This window comes from Salmo trutta, chromosome 25, assembly GCF_901001165.1.
Source record: "Salmo trutta chromosome 25, fSalTru1.1, whole genome shotgun sequence".
NCBI classification, from domain to species: Eukaryota; Metazoa; Chordata; class Actinopteri; order Salmoniformes; family Salmonidae; genus Salmo; species Salmo trutta.
In genome coordinates, this window is record NC_042981.1 from 17,203,793 (window position 1) to 17,227,730 (window position 23,938).

The 23,938-nt window shown below is 41.7% G+C and overlaps 1 protein-coding gene across 1 annotated transcript in view; it reads right to left on the reverse strand.

The window, feature by feature from the left end:
- LOC115161786 (A-kinase anchor protein 6) overlaps positions 1–23,938 on the reverse strand; it is a 238,109-nt gene that overhangs the window by 150,684 nt on the left and 63,487 nt on the right. The window contains exon 4 of the mRNA XM_029712567.1: positions 15,168–16,805. Within this exon, the coding sequence (XP_029568427.1) occupies positions 15,168–16,805 (1,638 nt within the window). The remainder of the gene's footprint in view (positions 1–15,167; positions 16,806–23,938) is intronic.

Genomic DNA, 23,938 nt, shown 5'->3' on the forward strand with positions numbered 1-23,938 from the left:
CACTAAATCAAATGCTGCACTGAAATCTAAAAATAGTACACCCACAAACTTACCATTATCCATAGCATTGAGCCACTGGTCAGTCATATCAACCAATGCAGTGGTAGTGGAATGGTTTTTGCGATAAGCATGCTGATTAGCTGTAATCAGATCATTCTTTTCCATGTACTCCCATATTTGTCTACTCACAATACCCTCCAATATCTTACTGAGTGTAGGGAGTAGACTAATTGGTCGACTATTGGCAGGAGTAATGGGTTCTTTGCAGTCTTTCGGAATAGGACACAGTTTCGCATGCTTCCATACATTTGCAAACATCCTCTTTTCCAGTGACCAATTAAATATGTATCTCAGTGGAACTGCAATCTGGGGAGCAGCACAGCGAAGCAAAAAATTGTCCATAAGACCATAACCTGTCGATTTACCATCAGGTAATGACTTCAATATGTTTAACACCTCCTCCACTGACACCGTTTGCAGACTAAAAGAGCAGACCTTGTTGCTCATAATATGATCATCAATCCATTGGGCAATAGCTTGTTTGGAAGAATGTATGTTTACATTGTTGCTCAGTAAATACATTTTCTTTGTAAAAAAAATCAGCAAAATGATTGGCAATATCAACTGGTTTTGTTATTATTCTCCCGTCAACCTCCACACTAGATGGGCATGATGAGATAGATGTACCAAGTAAGCCCTTAACTGTGTTCTATACCTTTTTAGAATTATTTTTACAATCAATAAAAACATTGTTGTAAAATAACTTTTTTTTCTTTCGATTCAATTTAACTGCATAATTACGTGATGTTCTATAATTCTGTTCATCAATTTCTAATTTTGACTTGGCTGCTAAGACTTTTGCCATATTTCTTTGAGAAAAAGCCTCACCCAGTTCATCATCAATCCATGGAGATGGACGAGCACCAACTGTACTCTTTCTTACTGGGGCATGATGGTCCATTACCTCAGTGAGCAAATCAATAAAACATTCTGTAGCGTGATTTAAATCATCCTCTAGATAAATCAGCTCCCAGGGTACAGCAGCCAAATCATTTAGAAATAGCTCATAATTAAATGTTTTAAAATTTCGTTTGACAACAATCCTAGGGGGTTTCTTTGGAACCTTGGTGTTCATGGTTATGGTCACAATATTATGGTCTGTCCAGCCCACTGGCATTGATCTGGCTTTTAAGCATTGCAATGGTATATTACAGAAAATCAGGTCTGAACGATGACCCAACTTAATTGATGATCTAGTAGCATCATTAACCATTTGTTTCAAACCACAGTTCCTGGCATATCTCATCAATTTTGTTCTATTTGAATTATTGTGATCCTTCCAATTTATATTAAAATCACCCAAGATAAATACATCTATGTTACTATCTGTGGCCTGGTCAAACCCAGTACATAAGTCATCCAGACAGGACACCTTAGAGCTAGGAGGTCTATACACACATCCTACCAATATGGCTGCCTGGTGACGCAGATGTACTTGAGCCCATAGTGTCTCTACTTGACATACATTAAGGTCATCCCTTCTCTTAAAAGGTATATGATTCTGAATGTACAGTGCTACACCCCCACCATTCTTATTCCTGTCTCTTCTCAGTAGACTATATCCATGAATGTTAATTTGCCCATCATTTACAGATGCATCTAAATGCATTTCGGTCAAAGCCAAAATATTAATATTATTTATCTTGACCAAGTTAAAAACCTCATGTATTTTGTTAGGAAGGCTACATACATTAACCTGAGCTATATGCAACCCTTTCCTTATCAAGTGAAGATCAATAGAGCATGTATTCATTATAGTTGAAGTTGTCATGATCCACTACAACACACAAAATCAAATTTGAACATTAAATTAAAATAGCCAGGGAGTTACTCTAGAGTCGATACAATTGCCCGCTGATATAAAGTTCATCCATCACCATGGAGACTCGTTGATTCAGGCAACGCTTTTCCTTCATGATGGGATATAGTTTTTTCCCCCTTTCATTGATCTCGGTGGGGAAGTGATCATTCATTCCAAAATCAGTGTTTCTGAGTTCTCTGCCCATGTTCTTCGTCATTTCCTTTTGCTTAAATTTGTCAAAACATGCAATAATAGCCCGTGGCCTATTTCCGGAGGCCTTACCTATTCTATGGACTCTGGAGAAAGTGACATTACGCACAACATCAGTGGGCAGTTTTAGTTGAGTTGACATAAAGTCTCGGACTGTGTCCTCACAGCCTCTGCTGTTGTCATTCTCCGGTATCCTTGAAAATATTAGATTGTTCTGCATTGATCGACACTGTACATCAAGCAAGGTTTCTTTAAGTTGTTTGTTCTCCCTTTGCACCACCTCCACCTTGCTATGAATAGAGTCTACAGTACCTTTCAGCGCCGTGTTCTCTTTCCTTAGATCATCAATCTGACGTTGGCTGAATTCTAGACTAGCACATAATGCATTGATGTCCTCTCGTAATATATCCAAGATATCACGTTTAGCAAGACTTTCATTGATGGATTTTAACAAGTCAACATCCATATCTGTAAACCTCTCCCCACTCGCCTCACGCGCCCTCTTACTAGGGGATGGTTTGTCCCATCGTTGATACCAATTGGCCAACCTGGTTTTAGTTTGTTTTGTTGATTGGGTTGGTTGTCCTTAGCATGCTTGAATCCCCCGAAACCAGCAATAAACAAAAAGTTTATTCTTTCAGTGAAATACGGAACCGTTCTGTATTTTATCTAACGGGTGGCATCCATAAGTCTAAATATTGCTGTTACATTGCACAACCTTCAATGTTATGTCATAATTATGGAAAATTATGGAAAATTTATTACGGTCTTTGTTAGGAAGAAATAGTCTTCACACAGTTCGCAACGAGCCAGGTGGCCCAAACTGCTGCATATACCCTGACTCTGCTTGCACAGAACGCAAGAGAAGTGACACAATTTCCCTAGTTAATATTGCCTGCTGACATGAATTTCTTTTAACTAAATATGAAGGTTTAAAAAAATATACTTGTGTATTGATTTTAAGAAAGGCATTGATGTTTATGGTTAAGTACATTGGTGCAACGACAGTGCTTTTTTTGGAAATGCGCTTGTTAAATCATCACCCGTTTTGAGAAGTAGGCTGTGATTCGATGATAAATTAATTCGCACTGAGCTAAAGGGTAGAGCTGCCGCTTTCAAGGAGCAGGACTCTAACCCGGAAGCTTATAAGAAATCCCGCTATGCCCTCCGACGATCCATCAAACAGGCAAAGCATCAATACAGGACTAAGATTGAATCCTACTACCCCGGCTCCGACGCTTATCGGATGAGGCAGGGCTTGCAAACTATTACAGACTACAAAGGGAAACACAGCTGAGAGCTGCCCAGTGACACGAGCCTACCAGACGAGCTAAATAACTTCAATGCTCGCTTCGAGGCAAGTAACACTGAGGCATGCATGAGAGCATAAGCTGTTCCGGACGACCATGTGATCACGCTCTCCGCAGCCGATGTGAGTAAGACCTTTAAACAGGTCAACATTCACAAGGCCGCAGGGCCAGACGGATTACCAGGACCCGTACTCCCAGCATGCGCTGACCACCTGGCAAGTGTCTTCACTGACATTTTCAACCTATCCCTGTCTGAGTCTGTAATACCAACATGTTTCAAGCAGACCACCATAGTCCCTGTGCCCAAGAACACTAAGGTAACCTGCCTAAATGACTACCGACCCGTAGCACTCACGTCTGTAGCCATGAAATGCTTTGAAAGGCTGGTCATGGCTCACATCAACACCATTATCCCAGAAACCCTAGACCCACTCCAATTTGCATACCACCCCACAGGTCCACAGATGATGCAATCTCTATTGTACTCCACACAGCCCTTTCACACCTGGACAAAATTAACACCTATGTTAGAATGCTATTTATTGATTACAGCTCAGGGTTCAACACCATAGTGCCCTCACAGCTCATCACTAAGCTAAGGACCCTGGGACTAAACACCTCCCTCTGCAACTGGATCCTGGACTTCCTGACGGGCCACTCCCAGATGGTAAGGGTAGGTAGCAACACATCCGCCACGCTGATCCTCAACACGTGGGCCCCTCAGGGGTTCTCATCGACAGGGCTGTAGTGGAGCAGGTTGAGAGCTTCAAGTTCCTTGGCGTCCACATCACCAACAAACTAACATGGTCCAAGCACACCAAGACAGTCGTGAAGAAGGCACGACAAAACCTATTCCCCCTCCGGAGACTGAAAAGATTTGGCATGGGTCCGCAGATCCTCAAAAGGTTTTACAGCTGCACCATCGAGAGCATCCTGACGGATTGCATCACTGCCTGGTATGGCAATTGCTTGGCCTCCGACCGCAAGGCACTACAGAGGGTAGTGCGAACTGCCCAGTACATCACCGGGGCCAAGCTTCCTGCCATCCAGGACCTCTATACCAGGCGGTGTCAGAGGAAGACCCTAAAAAGACTCCAGCCACCCTAGTCATAGACCGTTCTCTCTGCTACCACACGACAAGTGGTACCGGTGCGCCAAGTCTAGGTCCAAGAGGCTTCTAAACAGCTTCTACCCCCAAGCCATAAGACTCCTGAACATCTTATCAAATGGCTACCCAGACTATTTTCATTGCCCACCCCTTCTACGCTGCTGCTACTATCTGTTACTATCTATGCATAGTCACTTTAATAACCCTACATGTACATATTACCTCAATTACCTCGACACCAGTACCCCCTATATATATTGTCCCACTATTGTTATTTACTGCTGCTCTTTAATTATTTGTTATTCTTATCTCTTACTTTTTTTAGGTATTTTCTTAAAACTGCATTGTTGGTTAAGGGCTTGTAAGTAAGCATTTCACTGATCACCTGTTGTATTCGGCGCATGTGACAAATAACATTTGATTTCATTTGATTTGAAACTGGCTCTCATGAGGACCACCACAGGAAAGGAAGAACCAGAGTTCTCTGCTGCAGAGGATAAGTTCATTAGAGCTACCAGGCAAAATAAATGTTTCACAGAGTTCAAGTAACAGACACATCTCAACATCAACTGTTCAGAGGAGACTGCGTGAATGAGGCCTTCATGGTCCAATTGCTGCAAAGAAACAACTACTAAAGGACACTAAGATAATAATAATAAGAAGAGACTCGCTTCGGGCCAAGAAACACAAGCAATGGACATTAGACCGGTGGAAATCTGTCCTTTGGTCTGATGAGTCCAAATTAGAGATTTGTGGTTCCAACCGCCGTGTCATTGTGAGACGTAGAGTAGGTGAACGGATGATCTCCACGTGTGTGGTTCCCACCGTAAAGCATGGAGAAGGTGTGATGGTCATTGTCAACAGGACAATGACCCAACTCACCTCCAGGCTGTGTAAGGGCTATTTGACCAAGAAGAAGAGTGATGGAGTGCTGCATCAGATGACCTGGCCTCCACAATCACCTGACCTCAACCCAAATGAGATGGTTTGGAATGAGTGAAGGAAAAGCAGCCAACAAGTGCTCAGCATATGTGGGCACTCCTTCAAGACTGTTGGAAAAGCATTCCAGGTGAAGTTGGTTGTGAGAATGTCAAGATTGTGTAAAGCTGTCATCAAGGCAAAGGGTGGATACTTTGAAGAATCTCAACTATAAAATATATTTTGATTTGTTTAGTTACTACATGATTCCATATGTGTTATTTCATAGTTTTGATGTCTTCACTATTATTCTACAATGTAGAAAAGAGCAAAAATAAAGAAAAATCCTTGAATGAGTAGGTGTGTCCAAACTTTGGACTGGTACAGTATATGTGTATATTTGTATACTGTATGTGTGTGTGTGTATATATATATATATATATATATATATATATTGTGGCAAAGAAGGGGGTCGAGTGATAAATGGCAGATATGTGAGGGCAGAACTAATAAACAGGCTCTGCCCGATCACTAAAATGGCCACCCCGATCAGAACTACAGATCACAAAATGTCCGACTGCCAAAACTACAATTCCCAGAAGCAAGGGGAACCCACAGAAGGTGGAGCCGACCCACAGATAAAGGGTCAAGAAAAACCAGGAAGAGAGAAAGAGGGCTGAAAGGATCTATGAACCATAGAGAAAGAGACAATCTACATTGGCTGGATTTACCGTGTACGAGCTGGACAGTTTTGGACTTACCCGTTGGCATTTAGACCTGGACCTACCGAGAACCAGATTTGTGTACCGGACCCTGCTATCCTTGACCTTACCTGCGGCCTGGGTGGACCAGAACAGAGAAACAAACACACAGGTAATGTCATGTTCAAAATAACTTTCATTCTGGGCTGACTTTGGTGACAGTCTCCCACTTTATTTGTGACAAACGCTCCTAACTTTGAAGAGGTTTGCCACAAATATATATGTGTGTGTGTGTGTGTGTGTGTGTGTGTGTGTGTGTTTTTTTGTGGAACGAACAGCTGACTGAAGACGAGATGGCCGGGCATTCAATGGCCGGACAGTTCCCAGTCCAGAGCTTCCGGCGACGTTTCACAGTCCGGAACCTCCAACGACGGTTCACAGTCCGGAACCTCCAACGAAGGCCCACAGTCCGGAGCCTCCTGAGACGGACCCCAGTCCGGATCCTCCAGCGACGGACCCCAGTCCGGATCCTCCAGCGACGGTCCCCAGTCCGGAAACTCCAGCGACGGTCCCCAGTCCGGAAACTCCAGCGACGGTCCCCAGTCCGGAAACTCCAGCGACGGTCCCCAGTCCGGAAACTCCAGCGACAGTCCGGAAACTCCAGCGACGGTCCCCAGTCCGGAAACTCCAGCGACAGTCCGGAAACTCCAGCGACTGTCCGGAGTCTCCAGCGACGGTCCGCAGTCCGGAGACTCCAGCGATGGTCGGCAGTCTAGAACCTCCACCGATGCTGGCGGGTTCGCAGGATGAGAGGGTTCTTCGTCCTGCACCAGAGCCGCCCCCTATGCTGGCGGATCTGCAGGATGAGAGGGTTCGTCGTCCCGCACCAGAACCGCCTCCGATGCGGGAGGATCCGTGGGGTGAGAAGGTTTTTCGTCCCGCACCAGAGCCGCCACCAACACTAGACACCCCCCCAACCCACCCTTTTGGTTTCAGGTTTTGCAGCCGGAGTCCGCACCTTTGGGGGGGGTACTGTCACATCCTGACCATAGAGAGCTCTTATTTTCTATGGTAGAGTAGGTCAGGGCGTGACTGGAGGGGGTTTATCTAGTTTATTTAGTTCTATGTTGTTTTGGTTCTGTTTCTTTTTTCTATGTTAGGAATTTTGTATGATCCCCAATTAGAGACAGCTGGTCATCGTTGTCTCTAATTGGGGATCATATTTAAGTAGTTGTTTTTCCCACCTGTGTTTGTGGGAGATTATTTTGAGGTGCATGTTCCACCTCTTTCGTCACAGTTTGTGTTTTGTTTGGTAGAATATTGTTTGTTTTGCAAAGTTTCACATTAAAAAGATGTGGAACAATACCCACGCTTCGCTTTGGTCTCCTTCCTATGACGAATGTGACACATACCATACTAATCCATATTAATGACCTTGCTGCTGTGTATTCTACTAAACCATAGTTATCTATATCAATGACCGTGCTGCTCTGTCTCCTACCATACCATACCAGTCTATATCAATGACCTTCCTGCTGTGTATTCTACCATACCATACCAGTCTATATCAATGACCTTCCTGCTGTGTCTTCTACCATACCATACTAATCTATATCAATGACCTTGCTGCTGTGTCTTCTACTATAAAATCAAATCTATATCAATGACCATGCTGCTGTGTATTCTAATATACCATACTAATCTATATCAATGACCTTGCTGCTGTGTATTCTACCAAACCATACCAATCTATATCTATTAACATGATGCTGTATTTTCTACCATACTAATCTATATTAATGATCTTGTTGCGTGATCTTCTACGATAAAATACAAATCTATACCAATGACCTTGCAGCTGTGTATTCTACCACACGATACCAGTCTACATCAATGACCTTCCTGCTGTGTCTATTACCATACTAATTTATATCAATGACCTTACTACTATAAAATACAAATCTATATCAATGACCTTGCTGCTGTGTCTTCTACTATAAAATCAAATCTATATCAATGACCTTACTGCTGTGTATTCTACTATACCATACTAATCTATATCAATGACCATGCTGCTGTGTATTCTACCACACCATACGAATCTATATCAATGACCATGCTGCTGTGTATTCTACCACACCATACGAATCTATATCAATGACCTTCCTGCTATGTCTTCTACCATACTAATCTATATCAATGACCTTGCTGCTGTGTATTCTACCATACCTTACTAATCTATATCAATGACCTTGCTGCTGTGACTTCTACCATACCATACGAATCTATATCAATGACCTTGCTGCTGTGACTTCTACCATACCATACGAATCTATATCAATGACCTTGCTGCTGTTTCTTCTACTATACGATACTAATCAATATAAATGACCTTGCTGCTGTGTCTTTTACCATACCATACTAATCTATATAAATGACCTTTCTGCTGTGTCTTCTACCATACTAATCTATATCAATGACCTTGCTGCTGTGTATTCTACCACACGATACCAGTCTACATCAATGACCTTGCTGCTGTGTATTCTACCATACCATACTTTATCAATGACATTCCTGCTGTGTATTCTACCAAACCATTCCAATCTATATCAATTAACATGATGCTGTATCTTCTACCATACTAATCTATATCAATGACCTTGTTGCGTGATCTTCTACTATAAAATATCGTACGAATCTATATCAGTGACCTTGCTGCTGTGTATTCTAGCAAACCATAATAATCTATATCAATGACCTTGCTGCTGTGACTTCTACCATACCTTACGAATCTATATCAATGACCTTCCTGCTATGTCTTCTACAATACTAATCTATATAAATGACCTTGCTGCTGTGTATTCTACCATACCTTACTAATCTATATCAATGACCTTGCTGCTGTGTCTTCTACCATACTAATCTATATAAATGACCTTGCTGCTGTGTATTCTACCACACGATACCAGTCTATATCAATGACCTTCCTGCTGTGTATTCTACCATACCATACCAGTCTATATCAATGACCTTCCTGCTGTGTCTTCTACCATACCATACTAATCTATATCAATGACCTTGCTGCTGTGTCTTCTACTATAAAATCAAATCTATATCAATGACCATGCTGCTGTGTATTCTAATATACCATACTAATCTATATCAATGACCTTGCTGCTGTGTATTCTACCAAACCATACCAATCTATATCTATTAACATGATGCTGTATTTTCTACCATACTAATCTATATTAATGATCTTGTTGCGTGATCTTCTACGATAAAATACAAATCTATACCAATGACCTTGCAGCTGTGTATTCTACCACACGATACCAGTCTACATCAATGACCTTCCTGCTGTGTCTATTACCATACTAATTTATATCAATGACCTTACTACTATAAAATACAAATCTATATCAATGACCTTGCTGCTGTGTCTTCTACTATAAAATCAAATCTATATCAATGACCTTACTGCTGTGTATTCTACTATACCATACTAATCTATATCAATGACCATGCTGCTGTGTATTCTACCACACCATACGAATCTATATCAATGACCATGCTGCTGTGTATTCTACCACACCATACGAATCTATATCAATGACCTTCCTGCTATGTCTTCTACCATACTAATCTATATCAATGACCTTGCTGCTGTGTATTCTACCATACCTTACTAATCTATATCAATGACCTTGCTGCTGTGACTTCTACCATACCATACGAATCTATATCAATGACCTTGCTGCTGTGACTTCTACCATACCATACGAATCTATATCAATGACCTTGCTGCTGTTTCTTCTACTATACGATACTAATCAATATAAATGACCTTGCTGCTGTGTCTTTTACCATACCATACTAATCTATATAAATGACCTTTCTGCTGTGTCTTCTACCATACTAATCTATATCAATGACCTTGCTGCTGTGTATTCTACCACACGATACCAGTCTACATCAATGACCTTGCTGCTGTGTATTCTACCATACCATACTTTATCAATGACATTCCTGCTGTGTATTCTACCAAACCATTCCAATCTATATCAATTAACATGATGCTGTATCTTCTACCATACTAATCTATATCAATGACCTTGTTGCGTGATCTTCTACTATAAAATATCGTACGAATCTATATCAGTGACCTTGCTGCTGTGTATTCTAGCAAACCATAATAATCTATATCAATGACCTTGCTGCTGTGACTTCTACCATACCTTACGAATCTATATCAATGACCTTCCTGCTATGTCTTCTACAATACTAATCTATATAAATGACCTTGCTGCTGTGTATTCTACCATACCTTACTAATCTATATCAATGACCTTGCTGCTGTGTCTTCTACCATACTAATCTATATAAATGACCTTGCTGCTGTGTATTCTACCACACGATACCAGTCTACATCATTGACCTTCCTGCTGTGACTTCTACCATACCATAATAATCTATATCAACGACCTTGCTGGTGTGTCTTCTACTATAAAGTCAAATCTATATCAATGACCTTACTGCTGTGTATTCTACCACACGATACCAGTCTACATCAATGACCTTGCTGCTGTGTATTCTACCATACCATACTTTATCAATGACATTCCTGCTGTGTATTCTACCAAACCATTCCAATCTATATCAATTAACATGATGCTGTATCTTCTACCATACTAATCTATATCAATGACCTTGTTGCGTGATCTTCTACTATAAAATACAAATCTATATCAATGACCTTGCAGCTGTGTATTCTACCATACTAATCTATATCAATGACCTTACTGCTGGTTCTTCTACTATAAAATACAAATCTATATCAATGACCTTGCTGCTGTGTATTCTACCACACTAATCTATATCAATGACCTTGCAGCTGTGTCTTCTACCATACTAATCTATATCAATGTCCTTCCTGCTGTGTATTCCACCATACCATACTAATCTATATCATTGACCTTGATGCTGTGTCTTCTAACATACCATACTAATCTATATCAATGACCTTCCTGCTATGTCTTCTACAATACTAATCTATATCAATGACCTTGCTGCTGTGGCGTCTACCATACCATACTAATCTATATCAATGACCTTGCTGCTGTGGCGTCTACCATACCATAGTAATCTTTAACAATTACCTTGCTGCTGTGTATTCTACCATACTAATCTATATAAATGACCTTGCTGCTGTGTATTCTACCATACCATACTAATCTTTAACAATGACCGTACTGTTGTGTCTTCTACCATACTAAATCTATATCAATGACCTTGCTGCTGTGTCTTCTACCATACTAATCTATATCAATGACCTTCCTGCTGTGTATTCCACCATACCATACTAATCTATATCATTGACCTTGCTGCTGGGTCTTCTACCATACTAATCTATATCAATGACCTTGCTGCTGTGTCTTCTACCAAACCATAATCTATATCAATGACCTTGCTGCTGTGACTTCTACCATACCTTACGAATCTTTATCAATGACCTTGCTGCTGTGTATTCTACCATACTAATCTATATCAATGACCTTCCTGCTATGTCTTCTACAATACTAATCTATATCAATGACCTTGCTGCTGTGACTTCTACCATACCATACTAATCTATATCAATGACCTTGCTGCTGTGTATTCTACCACACGATACCAGTCTACATCAATGACCTTCCTGCTGTGACTTCTACCATACCATAATAATCTATATCAACGACCTTGCTGGTGTGTCTTCTACTATAAAGTCAAATCTATATCAATGACCTTACTGCTGTGTATTCTACCACACGATACCAGTCTACATCAATGACCTTGCTGCTGTGTATTCTACCATACCATACTTTATCAATGACATTCCTGCTGTGTATTCTACCAAACCATTCCAATCTATATCAATTAACATGATGCTGTATCTTCTACCATACTAATCTATATCAATGACCTTGTTGCGTGATCTTCTACTATAAAATACAAATCTATATCAATGACCTTGCAGCTGTGTATTCTACCATACTAATCTATATCAATGACCTTACTGCTGGTTCTTCTACTATAAAATACAAATCTATATCAATGACCTTGCTGCTGTGTATTCTACCACACTAATCTATATCAATGACCTTGCAGTTGTGTCTTCTACCATACTAATCTATATCAATGTCCTTCCTGCTGTGTATTCCACCATACCATACTAATATATATCATTGACCTTGCTGCTGGGTCTTCTACCATACTAATCTATATCAATGACCTTGCTGCTGTGTCTTCTACCATACCGTACGAATCTATATCAATGACCTTGCTGCTGTGACTTCTACCATACCGTACGAATCTATATCAGTGACCTTGCTGCTGTGTATTCTACCAAACCATAATAATCTATATCAATGACCTTGCTGCTGTGACTTCTACCATACCGTACGAATCTATATCAGTGACCTTGCTGCTGTGTATTCTACCAAACCATAATAATCTATATCAATGACCTTGCTGCTGTGACTTCTACCATACCATACTAATCTATATCAATGACCTTGATGCTGTGTCTTCTAACATACCATACGAATCTATATCAATGACCTTCCTGCTATGTCTTCTACAATACTAATCTATATCAATGACCTTGCTGCTGTGGCGTCTACCATACCATAGTAATCTTTAACAATTACCTTGCTGCTGTGTATTCTACCATACTAATCTATATAAATGACCTTGCTGCTGTGTATTCTACCATACCATACTAATCTTTAACAATGACCGTACTGTTGTGTCTTCTACCATACTAATCTATATAAATGACCTTGCTGCTGTGTCTTCTACCATACTAATCTATATCAATGACCTTGCTGCTGGGTATTCTACCATACCATAATAATCTACATCAATGACCTTACTGCTGTGTATTCTACCATACCATACTAATCTATATCAATGACCTTGCTGGTGGGTCTTCTACCGTACTTCCCATTCTCTTCGCTGATGATACCAATTTGATTTTATCATCACACAAGAATTTGGATTCTCTAAATAATGAAGCCAACTCAGGTTTGGAAACATTTTATGAATGGTTCCAGATAAACAAATGTTACAAAATCCAACTTTATTCTATTCACTTGTAAGCATAAGAAATATTGTGAATTTTTTTTTTGGGGGGGGGGGGGGCCAGATTCTCAATTGGTGGAAATGAACATCTAATTGATTCCTATTAGTTGTAGTTGATGAAAAGTTGTCCTGGAAAGATCATATTACATTTGTCTGCAGAAAAGTGATGAAATCTGTTGGTATCATCAGAAAGATTAGTGGTTTGGTTCATCAGGCTTGCTTCCTAACTCTATACTACAGCTGAATTTATACATATTATCTCATTTACTGTAATATTGTCTGGGCCAGTACATATGCCTCCTACCTACACAAATGACTCATCATACAAAATAAACGTGACTAGCCAGCTCCTCTAATTACCTGGCTCCATCTGCACCTTTGCTTAAGAAACTCAATATCTTGTCTATTTAGATCATTAATGTACACCAATTATGCACTTTCATCTACAAATATTCATACCTCCCAGACAGTTTACCTAAACACTTCAATGGATTCTTCCAGGTTAATTCTGAAATCCATCTATATAACACAAGACACTGGGATAACCTTCACCCTCCCCAGTGCCAGACCTCCCATAGTCAATTCTCTATCAGATACAGAAGTACCATACTCTGGAATTCTTATCTTCACATTGCCAAAACATCATCATACCTCAATAACTTCAATCAAGCGAAGTCTGGGGGTCAGCCTGATGAATCAAACTACCCAATAATCCCCTCCATGTAGCCTAACTCTCTCTCTCTCACTCACTCTCTCTCTCACTCTCTCACTCACTCACTCACTCACTCACTCACTCACTCAGACACTCACTCACACAGACACAGACACACACTTTTTCTTGTATACTGAGTATATCATGTACAATTAGAATGAATATGCTTTGTTTAACTGATTGAACAAACATTTCTTTTTTTTACTCATATTTGTGGTGTGGTTTTCATATAAACCCTTTTGGGCTTCCAACCTTAACTACACACCATTTTTACCAGTTTTTTTATCTGTACTGTTTTGTCTTTCACTTCTTTCCTTTGGAATGAATAAATAAAACCTAAAACTAAAATGTCCATGTGACATTGTTACATACAAAGATAGCAAGGATTTCAAATGATAAATGTAATAAAACCAAAAATGTCTATGTAGTTGTGCCCATAAAATGCCCCCCATGTGTAGCTTGTTGTTTATTTTGGCCAATCAAAGCGGCAAAGAAGCTCAATAGTGTAGTGAGAGGAATTCAAAGTTAGCAGAATGAGAAGGAGTAGGCCATAACGAGCAACTAACAGGCAGGCTGTTGTTTTATCTGAATTGGGTTGGGGAGAAAACGTAAAATGTGGTCTCAATTAGTCTAGCTAGCTATAGCTGGCTAGCTAGTTTCTTTAGGCTACCCCAGTCAAGGCAGGAACTGTTATACGGGATGATAAATAACATTGTGGCTTCTACTTGGAAGTTAGCTAGTCTTGGCTATAGCCAAGTAGCATCTCGCTCTCTGCCTCCATCTGCTCGCACCAATCTCACTGGCAACAATAGAACGCCAGCCTCTCCCTCCCACAGAAATGTGCACAGGTGAAAAAAATATGTTCAAACAGCATGCATTTAGAATATCTGGATATCAGACAAAAATGAATGATACTATGTGTATAGTGAAATGATTTCAAACCCCCATCTCTACAGTCCACCCATTATGCCATCATTGACTTGAATGGGGATGCCCGTTCTATTCACTCTATTTCAATTCCAGCCCACGCAGTCAGGAGATATTCCAACTGTTATTACGGTGATCATGGTCATTTAGCTGGCCAATTACCATCATTGAAAATTCCATAACCGTCACAGCCCTAAGTCCATCTACTATACATTTTAGATCCTGGAATAACCAATGCTTGAAACCACAACAACATCATAGTAAAAGTGTATGTGTCAGAGGCTGAGGCTCTCATTACCTCTATCTTGCCCCATATGTCTGGGTGGTTGTCGTGGTGCTGGATGTCATCCAGTAGCTGTTGGATGAAGGGTTTACACTGTGTCTCTATGTGGGGGGCCATGGTAGTGGTGGTGGTGGGATGCAGGGTGAGAGACCTGTTGGTGTCTCTCACTCTGGTCTCCCCGGAGCTCCAGCCCCTGTTGTTGTCTCTCTTCCTACTCTCCCTGGAGCTCCAGGCCTCGTCCTCAGACAGCAGGTCACTGAGGGGGCCCGACTCAATGCTCTCATCCAGGGATGGAGCCATGTCGCTGGACGAGGTGGGCGAGAAGTACCCCATCCCCACGTGGAAAGGCCTCTTGTAAGGGGGTTGGAGGGCGTCGAAGCCCAAAGGGGGTTGGGGGCTGCCCGGGCCCTCGCCCTCCCAGTCTGAATTGACCTCAGTTAGCTCCCAGTCGTCAACATCCTGAATGGACTCATGGTGTCCCTGGTGGCCAGGTCTCTGGGCCAGGGTCTCCAGCTTCATAGCTAGCATCTCTGTCTTCTTTAGCTGGGCGGGCAGAGCCAGGAACTCATCTGACCTGAACCAGTGCTCCTTGCTGGGGTTAGAGCTGGCCCCCACTGGGGCTGGGTGGGGGAGGTGGGGGCACTGGGGCTGGATGATACAGACGGCTTCCTTGGTGGGAGAGCGGAAGTCCTCGCTGGAGGCCTCATAGTGGGACTCGTGGTCTGAGGGCTCCCTCATAGGAGAGGGTAGGGAGCTGTCTGTGTCTCTGTCTGTCTGTGGATCCTTCAGGTCCCTGCTGCATCCATTGTTTCCTGAGAAGAGGGTGGGGAAGGAGGAGAGGTCCTGGGGGAAGTGGCCTCCCTGGCCTGCCTCTGAGGAGCTCCTCTGTAGAGGGATGTGAGCGCCAACAGGGCTTCCTTGCCTCTGGTACCCTCCAGCCTCTCTTTGTCTGCTGGCCTGCACGTTCATGCTGTTCATGGCCTGCAGGCTGTCAAAGGACTGGGAGGCGTTGCTGGGGCACACAGCGTTCAGCTCCAGCCAGAACTTGGAGCGGTCGGGAAGGTCCAGGAGAGAGGGAGTGCTCCGGCTCAGGTCTGCCTGGAATTGAAGAGAGGGAGGCAGGGTGGATCTCCTTAGGCTGAGGCTGGACTCAGCCTCTCCCTCCAGATACATGGGCTTCTTTGGCAGGACAGGCTGAGTGGGGGACACCTCGTTACTCATGCTGCCCTGAAGGGGCTGCTTGGAGAGTGGAGTGCTCTTGCTCTGGGGCATGTCGCAGTGCATTTTGGGTCCAGGTGCAGGGTTGTTCTCCGCCCCTGTGCTGGAGGGCTTGTCTCTGTGTTTCTCTATAGTGGTACTTGGCTCCTCCACTTCCTGCTCTGGGACGGCCCCCTGGTTCTGGCTCTGCTTGGCTGTGATGGTCAGCAGGTCCACACTCTGGATGAGCTCTGGGAAGTCGCTCTTTAGATTGGGGTATCTACAGCAGGGCTCCTGCCCCTGGCCCGAGCCGCTGGTACCCTCCTGGTCCTCACTGGGGCTATAGTCGCTGAGCTCATAGGCTGTGATGCCACAGTCCAGGGAGAAGTAGTCCTGACTGCACTTAATGGTCAGCTGGCCGCAGTCGTCCACCTCAGTCAGAGCATCCAGGCGAGCCTGGGGGAGATACGGGAGGAGGGGGGGACACTTGATTAACACACCATTTAAGTTTACAAAAAATATAACTTAAAATGCTTTAAAAGGGCAATCTACAGTTAAAAAACAACAAAGCGGTCAACATGCCACTGTTTCGGTAAACAACTGAGGGATGAGGCTGGAGAAATGTAAACACTCTCAAATTCAGTAAACACTCTCAAAGACAGCTATGGATAAATGACTGACCATCCATGAGATAAAAATGATAGTTTTAACCATGTTTTTAATATGTACAGTGTTTGTTTACAAATGCATTGTTTATAAACAATGGCGTAAAACAAGCTTATATTTTGGGTTTTGACGGGGTACAACTGTTGAACTAAGCTCATGAGGGATTTAGAAGTTATATTCTTCAAGACTCAAATGGCTGTATGTCATAAATTTTAAGGTAAAAAAATGGATGTATCAATCACAGATTGCGCCTTAAGTAAACCAAATAGGAGTTTGCAACTCCTAACAAGCTGACCACACCGCTCGCGTGCGTCCAATTAGTCCACAGATAAAATGGTAAAATGAGTTTGTTTCTAGTAATCTCTCCTCCTTCAGCCTTCTTCTTCTTCTTCTTCTTTGGTTGTTATATGGCGGTTGGCAACCAACTTTAAGATGCATTACCACCACCAACTGGACTGGAGTGTGGACCTCAGTTCATCTTTCAATCACCCACGTGGGTATATGCTCCTAAAAACCAATGAGGAGAAGGGAGAGACGGGACTTGCAGAGCATCAAGTCCACAAAAATAACCAAGTTCCATTTTAGCGCCTGGCTACACAGACGCTCATTGACGCACACGAGCAGTGTGGGTGCAATGACTGAATAACATGTATGTGTACATTTATTTTGCAACGCACGCGACGCGAGCGGTGTGGTAAGCATGTAACATTGCACATCAATCATTGCACCCACTGCTCGAACGCGCCAACGAGCGTCTGCGTAGCCAGGAGCTAAAATAGAACTTGATTCTATTTGTGATGCTTGACACGCTGCAAGTCCCGCCTCTCCCATCTCCTCATTGGTTTTTAGGAGCATATACCCACTGGGTGATTGAAAGATTAACTTTTTTATTTTTATTTTATTTCACCGTTATTTAATCAGGTAGGCTAGTTGAGAACAAGTTCTCATTTGCAACTGCGACCTGGCCAAGATAAAGCAAAGCAGTTCGACACATACAACAACACAGAGTTACACATGGAATAAACAAACATACAGTCAATAATACAGTATAAAAAGTCTATATATAGCATGTGCAAACGAGGTAGGATAAGGGAGGTAAGGCAATAAATAGGCCATGGTGGTGAAGTAATTACAATATAGCAATTAACTTCTTTGGGATAGGGGCAGTATTTTCACGGCCGGATAAAAAAACGTACCCGATTTAATCTGGTTACTACTCCTGTCCAGAAACTAGAATATGCATATAATTAGTAGATTTGGATGGAAAATACTCTAAAGTTTCTAAAACTGTTTGAATGGTGTCTGTGAGTATAACAGAACTCATATGGCTGGCCAAAACCTGAGAAGATTCCATGCAGGAAGTGCCCTGTCTGACAATTTGTTGTCCTTCTGTTGCATCTCTATCGACATTACAGCATCTGTGCTGTAACGTGACACTTTCTAAGGCTTCCATTGGCTCTCTAAAGCCGCCAGAAAGTGGAATGGGGTGTCTGCTGTCTCTGGGCAAAGTACGGCAGCAGAGTTTGTAAGTGGTCAGCGACACTGGAGATGCGCGGTCACGAGAACTCGCCATGTTTTTCTTTCTGTCTTTGAATGAATACAACGTTGCCCGGTTGGAATATTATCGCTATTTTACGAGTAAAAGTAGCATAAAAATTGATTTTAAACAGCGTTTGACATGCTTCTAAGTACGGTAATGGAATATTTTGAATTTTTTGGTCACGAAATGCGCTCGCGCGTTACCCTTCGGATAGTGACCTGAACGCACGAACAAAACAGAGGTATTTGGATATAACTATGGATTATTTGGAACCAAAACAACATTTGTTGTTGAAGTAGAAGTCCTGGGAGTGCATTCTGACGAAGAACAGCAAAGGTAATCCAATTTTTCTTATAGTAATTCTGAGTTTAGGTGACCCCGAAGTTGGCGGATGTCAAAATAGCTAGCCTGTGATGGCCGAGCTATGTACTCAGAATATTGCAAAATGTGCTTTCGCCGAAAAGCTATTTTAAAATCGGACATAGCGATTGCATAAAGGAGTTCTGTATCTATAATTCTTAAAATAATATATGTATTTTGTCAACGTTTATCATGAGTAATTTAGTAAATTCACCGGACGTTTTTGGTGGGTATGCTAGTTCTGAACATCACATGCTAATGTAAAAAGCTGGTTTTTGATATAAATATGAACTTGATTGAACAAAACATGCATGTATTATAACATAATGTCCTAGGAGTGTCATCTGATGAAGATCATCAAAGGTTAGTGCTGCATTTAGCTGTGGTTTTGGTTTATGTGACATATGCTTGCTTGGAAAATGGCTGTGTAATTATTTGTGTCTATGTACTCTCCTAACATAATCTAATGTTTTGCTTTCGCTGTAAAGCCTTTTTGAAATCTGACAATGTGGTTAGATTAACGAGAGTCTTATCTTTAAAATGGTGTAAAATAGTTGATTGTTTGAGAAAATGTAATTGTGGTATTTTAGTTGGTTTTGTATTTCGCGCCGTGCGATGCCATTGGCTGTTGGCTAGGGGTTCCGCAGGCGGAACGGGGTTCCGCTAGCGGAACGTCTGTCCTCAACAGGTTAAACACTGGAATGGTAGATGTGCAGAAGATGAATGTGCAAGTTGGGATACTGGGGTGCAAAGGAGCAAGATAAATAAATACAGTATGGGGATGAGGTAGATTGGATGGGCTATTTACAGATGGGCTATGCACAGGTGCAGTGATCTGTGAGCTGCTCTGACAGCTGGTGCTTAAAGCTAGTGAGGGAGATATGAGTCTCCAGCTTCAGTGATTTTTGCAGTTCGTTCCAGTCATTGGCAGCAGAGAACTGGAAGGAAAAATTAGCTAACAACAGCAAGCTAGCTAGCTAAATTGCCATAAATGTTTGCTTTTCGACCGGTCCCCAAATTAGTATAGTTGGTTCAGTGTTCGTTTTGATATTTCAACCTGCGTGTCCTGATCGCGTCTGGTGTAGGAGAACAAAATCAAAATGCGCGCGATGGCGGACGCACACGTGCGAGCGGTCTGGTCAGCGTTTAAGAGTCTGCTATGGTACAATAAATAATATTCCACATCCCTGGATTCCTCATCTGTAGTAATTCCTGCATGTACCACAATGTGGTGTGCATTATTTATGTAACAGACAGTAGAGAAGCTGTAATGTGTAATGTCTAAATATTTTTCTCTCTCAAAATGTTACTCTTTTTCCCTGGTGTTTTATGCACGGTGTGTGGGGGTAGACTGAAATTGCCTAAAAGATTATCCTATTGTAGAGGCCAGGATGTCCAGTGGACAACTGAAGAGACCAGCATGACCAATTGACAGGACATCCAGCGAACACACACATACTTTGTTCTTTGTATTAATATCATAGAATAAGGCCCGCTCAGACGGCCTACCTTAACTAAACATGTTTTAAAATGCTCACACTTTGTTTCCCTTCAGTTTGATACACATAAAAAAAGACTTCAGTTCACTATAAAATACTAAAGTACTTACTATAGAATTCTATAGTAAACTGTAGTATACTGTAGAATCCTATACTCCACACTGTAGTATTCCTCAATCATGTATTTGTATTTTTGTATTCATTATGGATCCCCACTCTTCCTGGGGTCCAGCAAAATTAAAGCAGTTATACAATTTTAAAAACATTACAATACATTCAAAACAGATTTTCCAACACATTAAGTGTGTGCCCTAGGCCCCTACTCCACTACCACATATCTATAACACAAAATCCATGTGTACGTGTGTGTACAGTGCCTTGCAAAAGTATTCATCCCCCTTGGTGTTTTTCTTATTTTGTTGCATTACAACCTGTAATTTAAACATATTTTTACTTGGACTACATGTAATGGACATACATAAAATAGTCCAAATTGGTGAAGTGAAATGAAAAAAACAACTTGTTTCAGAATTTTTTTAAAGAAAATTTAAACTGAAAAGTGATGCGTGCATATGTATTCGCCCCCTTTGCTATGAAGCCCCTAAATAAGATCTGGTGCAACCAATTACCTTCAGAAGTCACATAATTAGTTAAACACAGTCCACCTGTGTGCAGTCTAAGTGTCACATTATCTGTCACATGATCTCAGTGTGTATATACACCTCTTCTGAAAGACCAAGAGTCTGCAACACCCCTAAGGAAGGGCCACCACCAAGCAAGCGGCACTATGAAGACCAAGGAGATCTCCAAACAGGTCAGGGACAAAGTTGTGGAGAAGTATAGACCAGGGTTGGGCTATAAAGAAATATCAGTAACTTTGAACATCCCACGGAGCACCATTAAATCCGTTATAATTTTTTTTTATTAATATGGCACTACAACAAACCTGCCAAGAGAGGGCCACCCACCAAAACTCACGGGCCAGGCAAGGAAGGCATTAATCAGAGAGGCAACAAAGAGACCAAAGAAAACCCTGAAGGAGCTGCAAAGCTCCACAGCAGAGATTGGAGTATCTGTCCATAGGACCACTTTAAGCCATACACTCCACAGAGCTGGGCTTTACGGAAGAGTGGCCAGAAAAAAAGCCATCGCTTAAAGAAAAAAATAAGCAAACAAGTTTGGTGTTTGCCAAAAGGCGTGTGGGAGACTCCCCAAACATATGGAAGAAGGTACTCTGGTCAATTGAGCTTTTTGGCCATCAAGGAAAATGCTATGTCTGGTGCAAACCCAACACCTCTCGTCACCCCGAGAACTCCATCCCCACAGTGAAGCATGGTGGTGGCAGCATCATGCTGTGGGGATGTTTTTCATCAGCAGAGACTGGAAAACTGGTCAGAATTGAACGAATGGTGGATGGCGCTAAATACAGGGAAATTCTTGAGGGAAACCTGTTTCAGTGTTCCAGAGATTTGAGACTGGGACGGAGGTTCACCTTCCAGCAGGACAATGACCCTAAGCATGCTGCTAAAGCAACACTCGAGTGGTTTAAGGGAAAACATTTAAATGTCTTGGAATGGCCTAGTCAAAGCCCAGACCTCAATCCAAATGAGAATCTGTGGTATGACTTAAAGATTGCTGTACACCAGCGGAAACGATCCTAGTTGAAGGAGCTGGAGCAGTTTTGCCTTGAAGAAAGGGCAAAAATCCCAGTGGCTAGATGTGCCAAGCTTATAGAGACATACCCTGAGAGACTTGCAGCTGTAAAGGTTTTGACTTTGGTGGGGTGAATAGTTATGCACACTCAAGTTTTCTGTTGTTTTTGTCTTATTTCTTGTTTGTTTCACAATGAAAAATATTTTGCATCTTCAAAGCGATGGCATGTTGTGTACAAACCCCCCCAAAATCTATTTTAATTCCAGGTTGTATGGCAACAAAATAGGAAAAATGCCAAGGGGGTGAATACTTTCGCAAGGCACTTTATAGTGCGTATGTTATCGTGTGTGTGTGTATGCATGTGTCTGTGCCTATGTTTTACTGCTTGAATTAGTTACTTGATGTGGAATAGAGTTCCATGTATTTTTATTTTATTTATTTAACCAGGCAAGTCAGTTAAGAACAAATTCTTATTCACAATGACGGCATACCCCAGCCAAACCCTAACCCAGACAACGCTGGACCTATTATGCACCACCCTATGTGACTCCCAATCACGGCTGGTTGTGATACAACCTGGAAATGAACCAGGGTCTGTAGTGACACGTCTACCACTGAGATGCAGTGCCTTAGACCGCTGCGCCAATCGTGAATCATGGCTCTATGTAGTACTGTGTGCCTCCCATAGTCTGTTATGGACTTGAGGACTGTGAAGAGACCTCTGGTGGCATGTCTCGTTGGGTATGCATGGGTGTCTGAAAATTGTTAGAAAATTGAAGCTCATTGTTCATTGCTTCTGTGGTACTTAGTGAACACGAAGTTGGGTGCAATTGATGTTAAACCATTGGAATGTAACATTGTGTAGTTTTACCTGTTTAATTTTATTAATAATTGATGCTTGTTTGTGTTGATATTAATTGACAATTTCTTATTTGCTTCTGTTGAACAGACAGCTCGGTGCATTCAACATGTCAATACCTCTCACAAATGCAAGTAGTGATGAAGTCAATCTCTCTTCCACTTTGAGCCATGAGAGATTGGCATGCATATTACCTCTCGGTGTACATCCAAGGGCACATCCAATTGGGTACTTGTGTAAGGGTCTGTGTACTGTACATGTAATTCTATAGTGCTTACTATAGAATTTTGTAGTATACTATAGACATGGCTTTTACACAAGTACCATATATGAAGCTGCAAATCTCGAGAAGCTAACCACAAACTTCCTAAAATTGTACTTACGTTAGACAAGGCAGCAGAGATAAAACATTAACCATACTAGGCAGCAAAACCAATCCTGTGATTAAAGTTCACCCCCTTTGCAAGAAACTAATGTTTATGACAGAAAGAATTTACATAATTGTGACAGTAAAGTAATGAATGTATACTTAATTAAATCAATGTATAAAATCTCTAGACCAAGGAAGTTTCACTTTGTACTAGTCTATGCATCTGGGTGTGACTGCTTGTACCCCGAGCACTCTGTATTGAAGCTATTACCTCTGACTTCAGTCTCCTTTATCTTCACAAAGTCAACTTGTATCTGAATATTTAAGTCTCTACACCGTGATGTGTAGTGGGGCAATATTTTTCTGTGTGTTTCCCTGGTGTGTTGTGTACGCAGTGTGTGGGAGTTAGTTTCCCAAACTCGAATTTACCAAAAGCTAAGCCTATCAAATTTTAAACGAGACTGTTGCTCTCTTAGGAGCTTATCTTTGTTATTATGAGTTCAAAAACATCAAACCCATCTCTGCTGTAAAGAGAAAAAAGAGGAACTTAAACAGAGAAAAAAAAAGGTGTGAAGAGCTGGACTTCCCACTTGACAAGAAAAAGACCAAAGTACTTTTATTTATAGATATACCAGTATTACA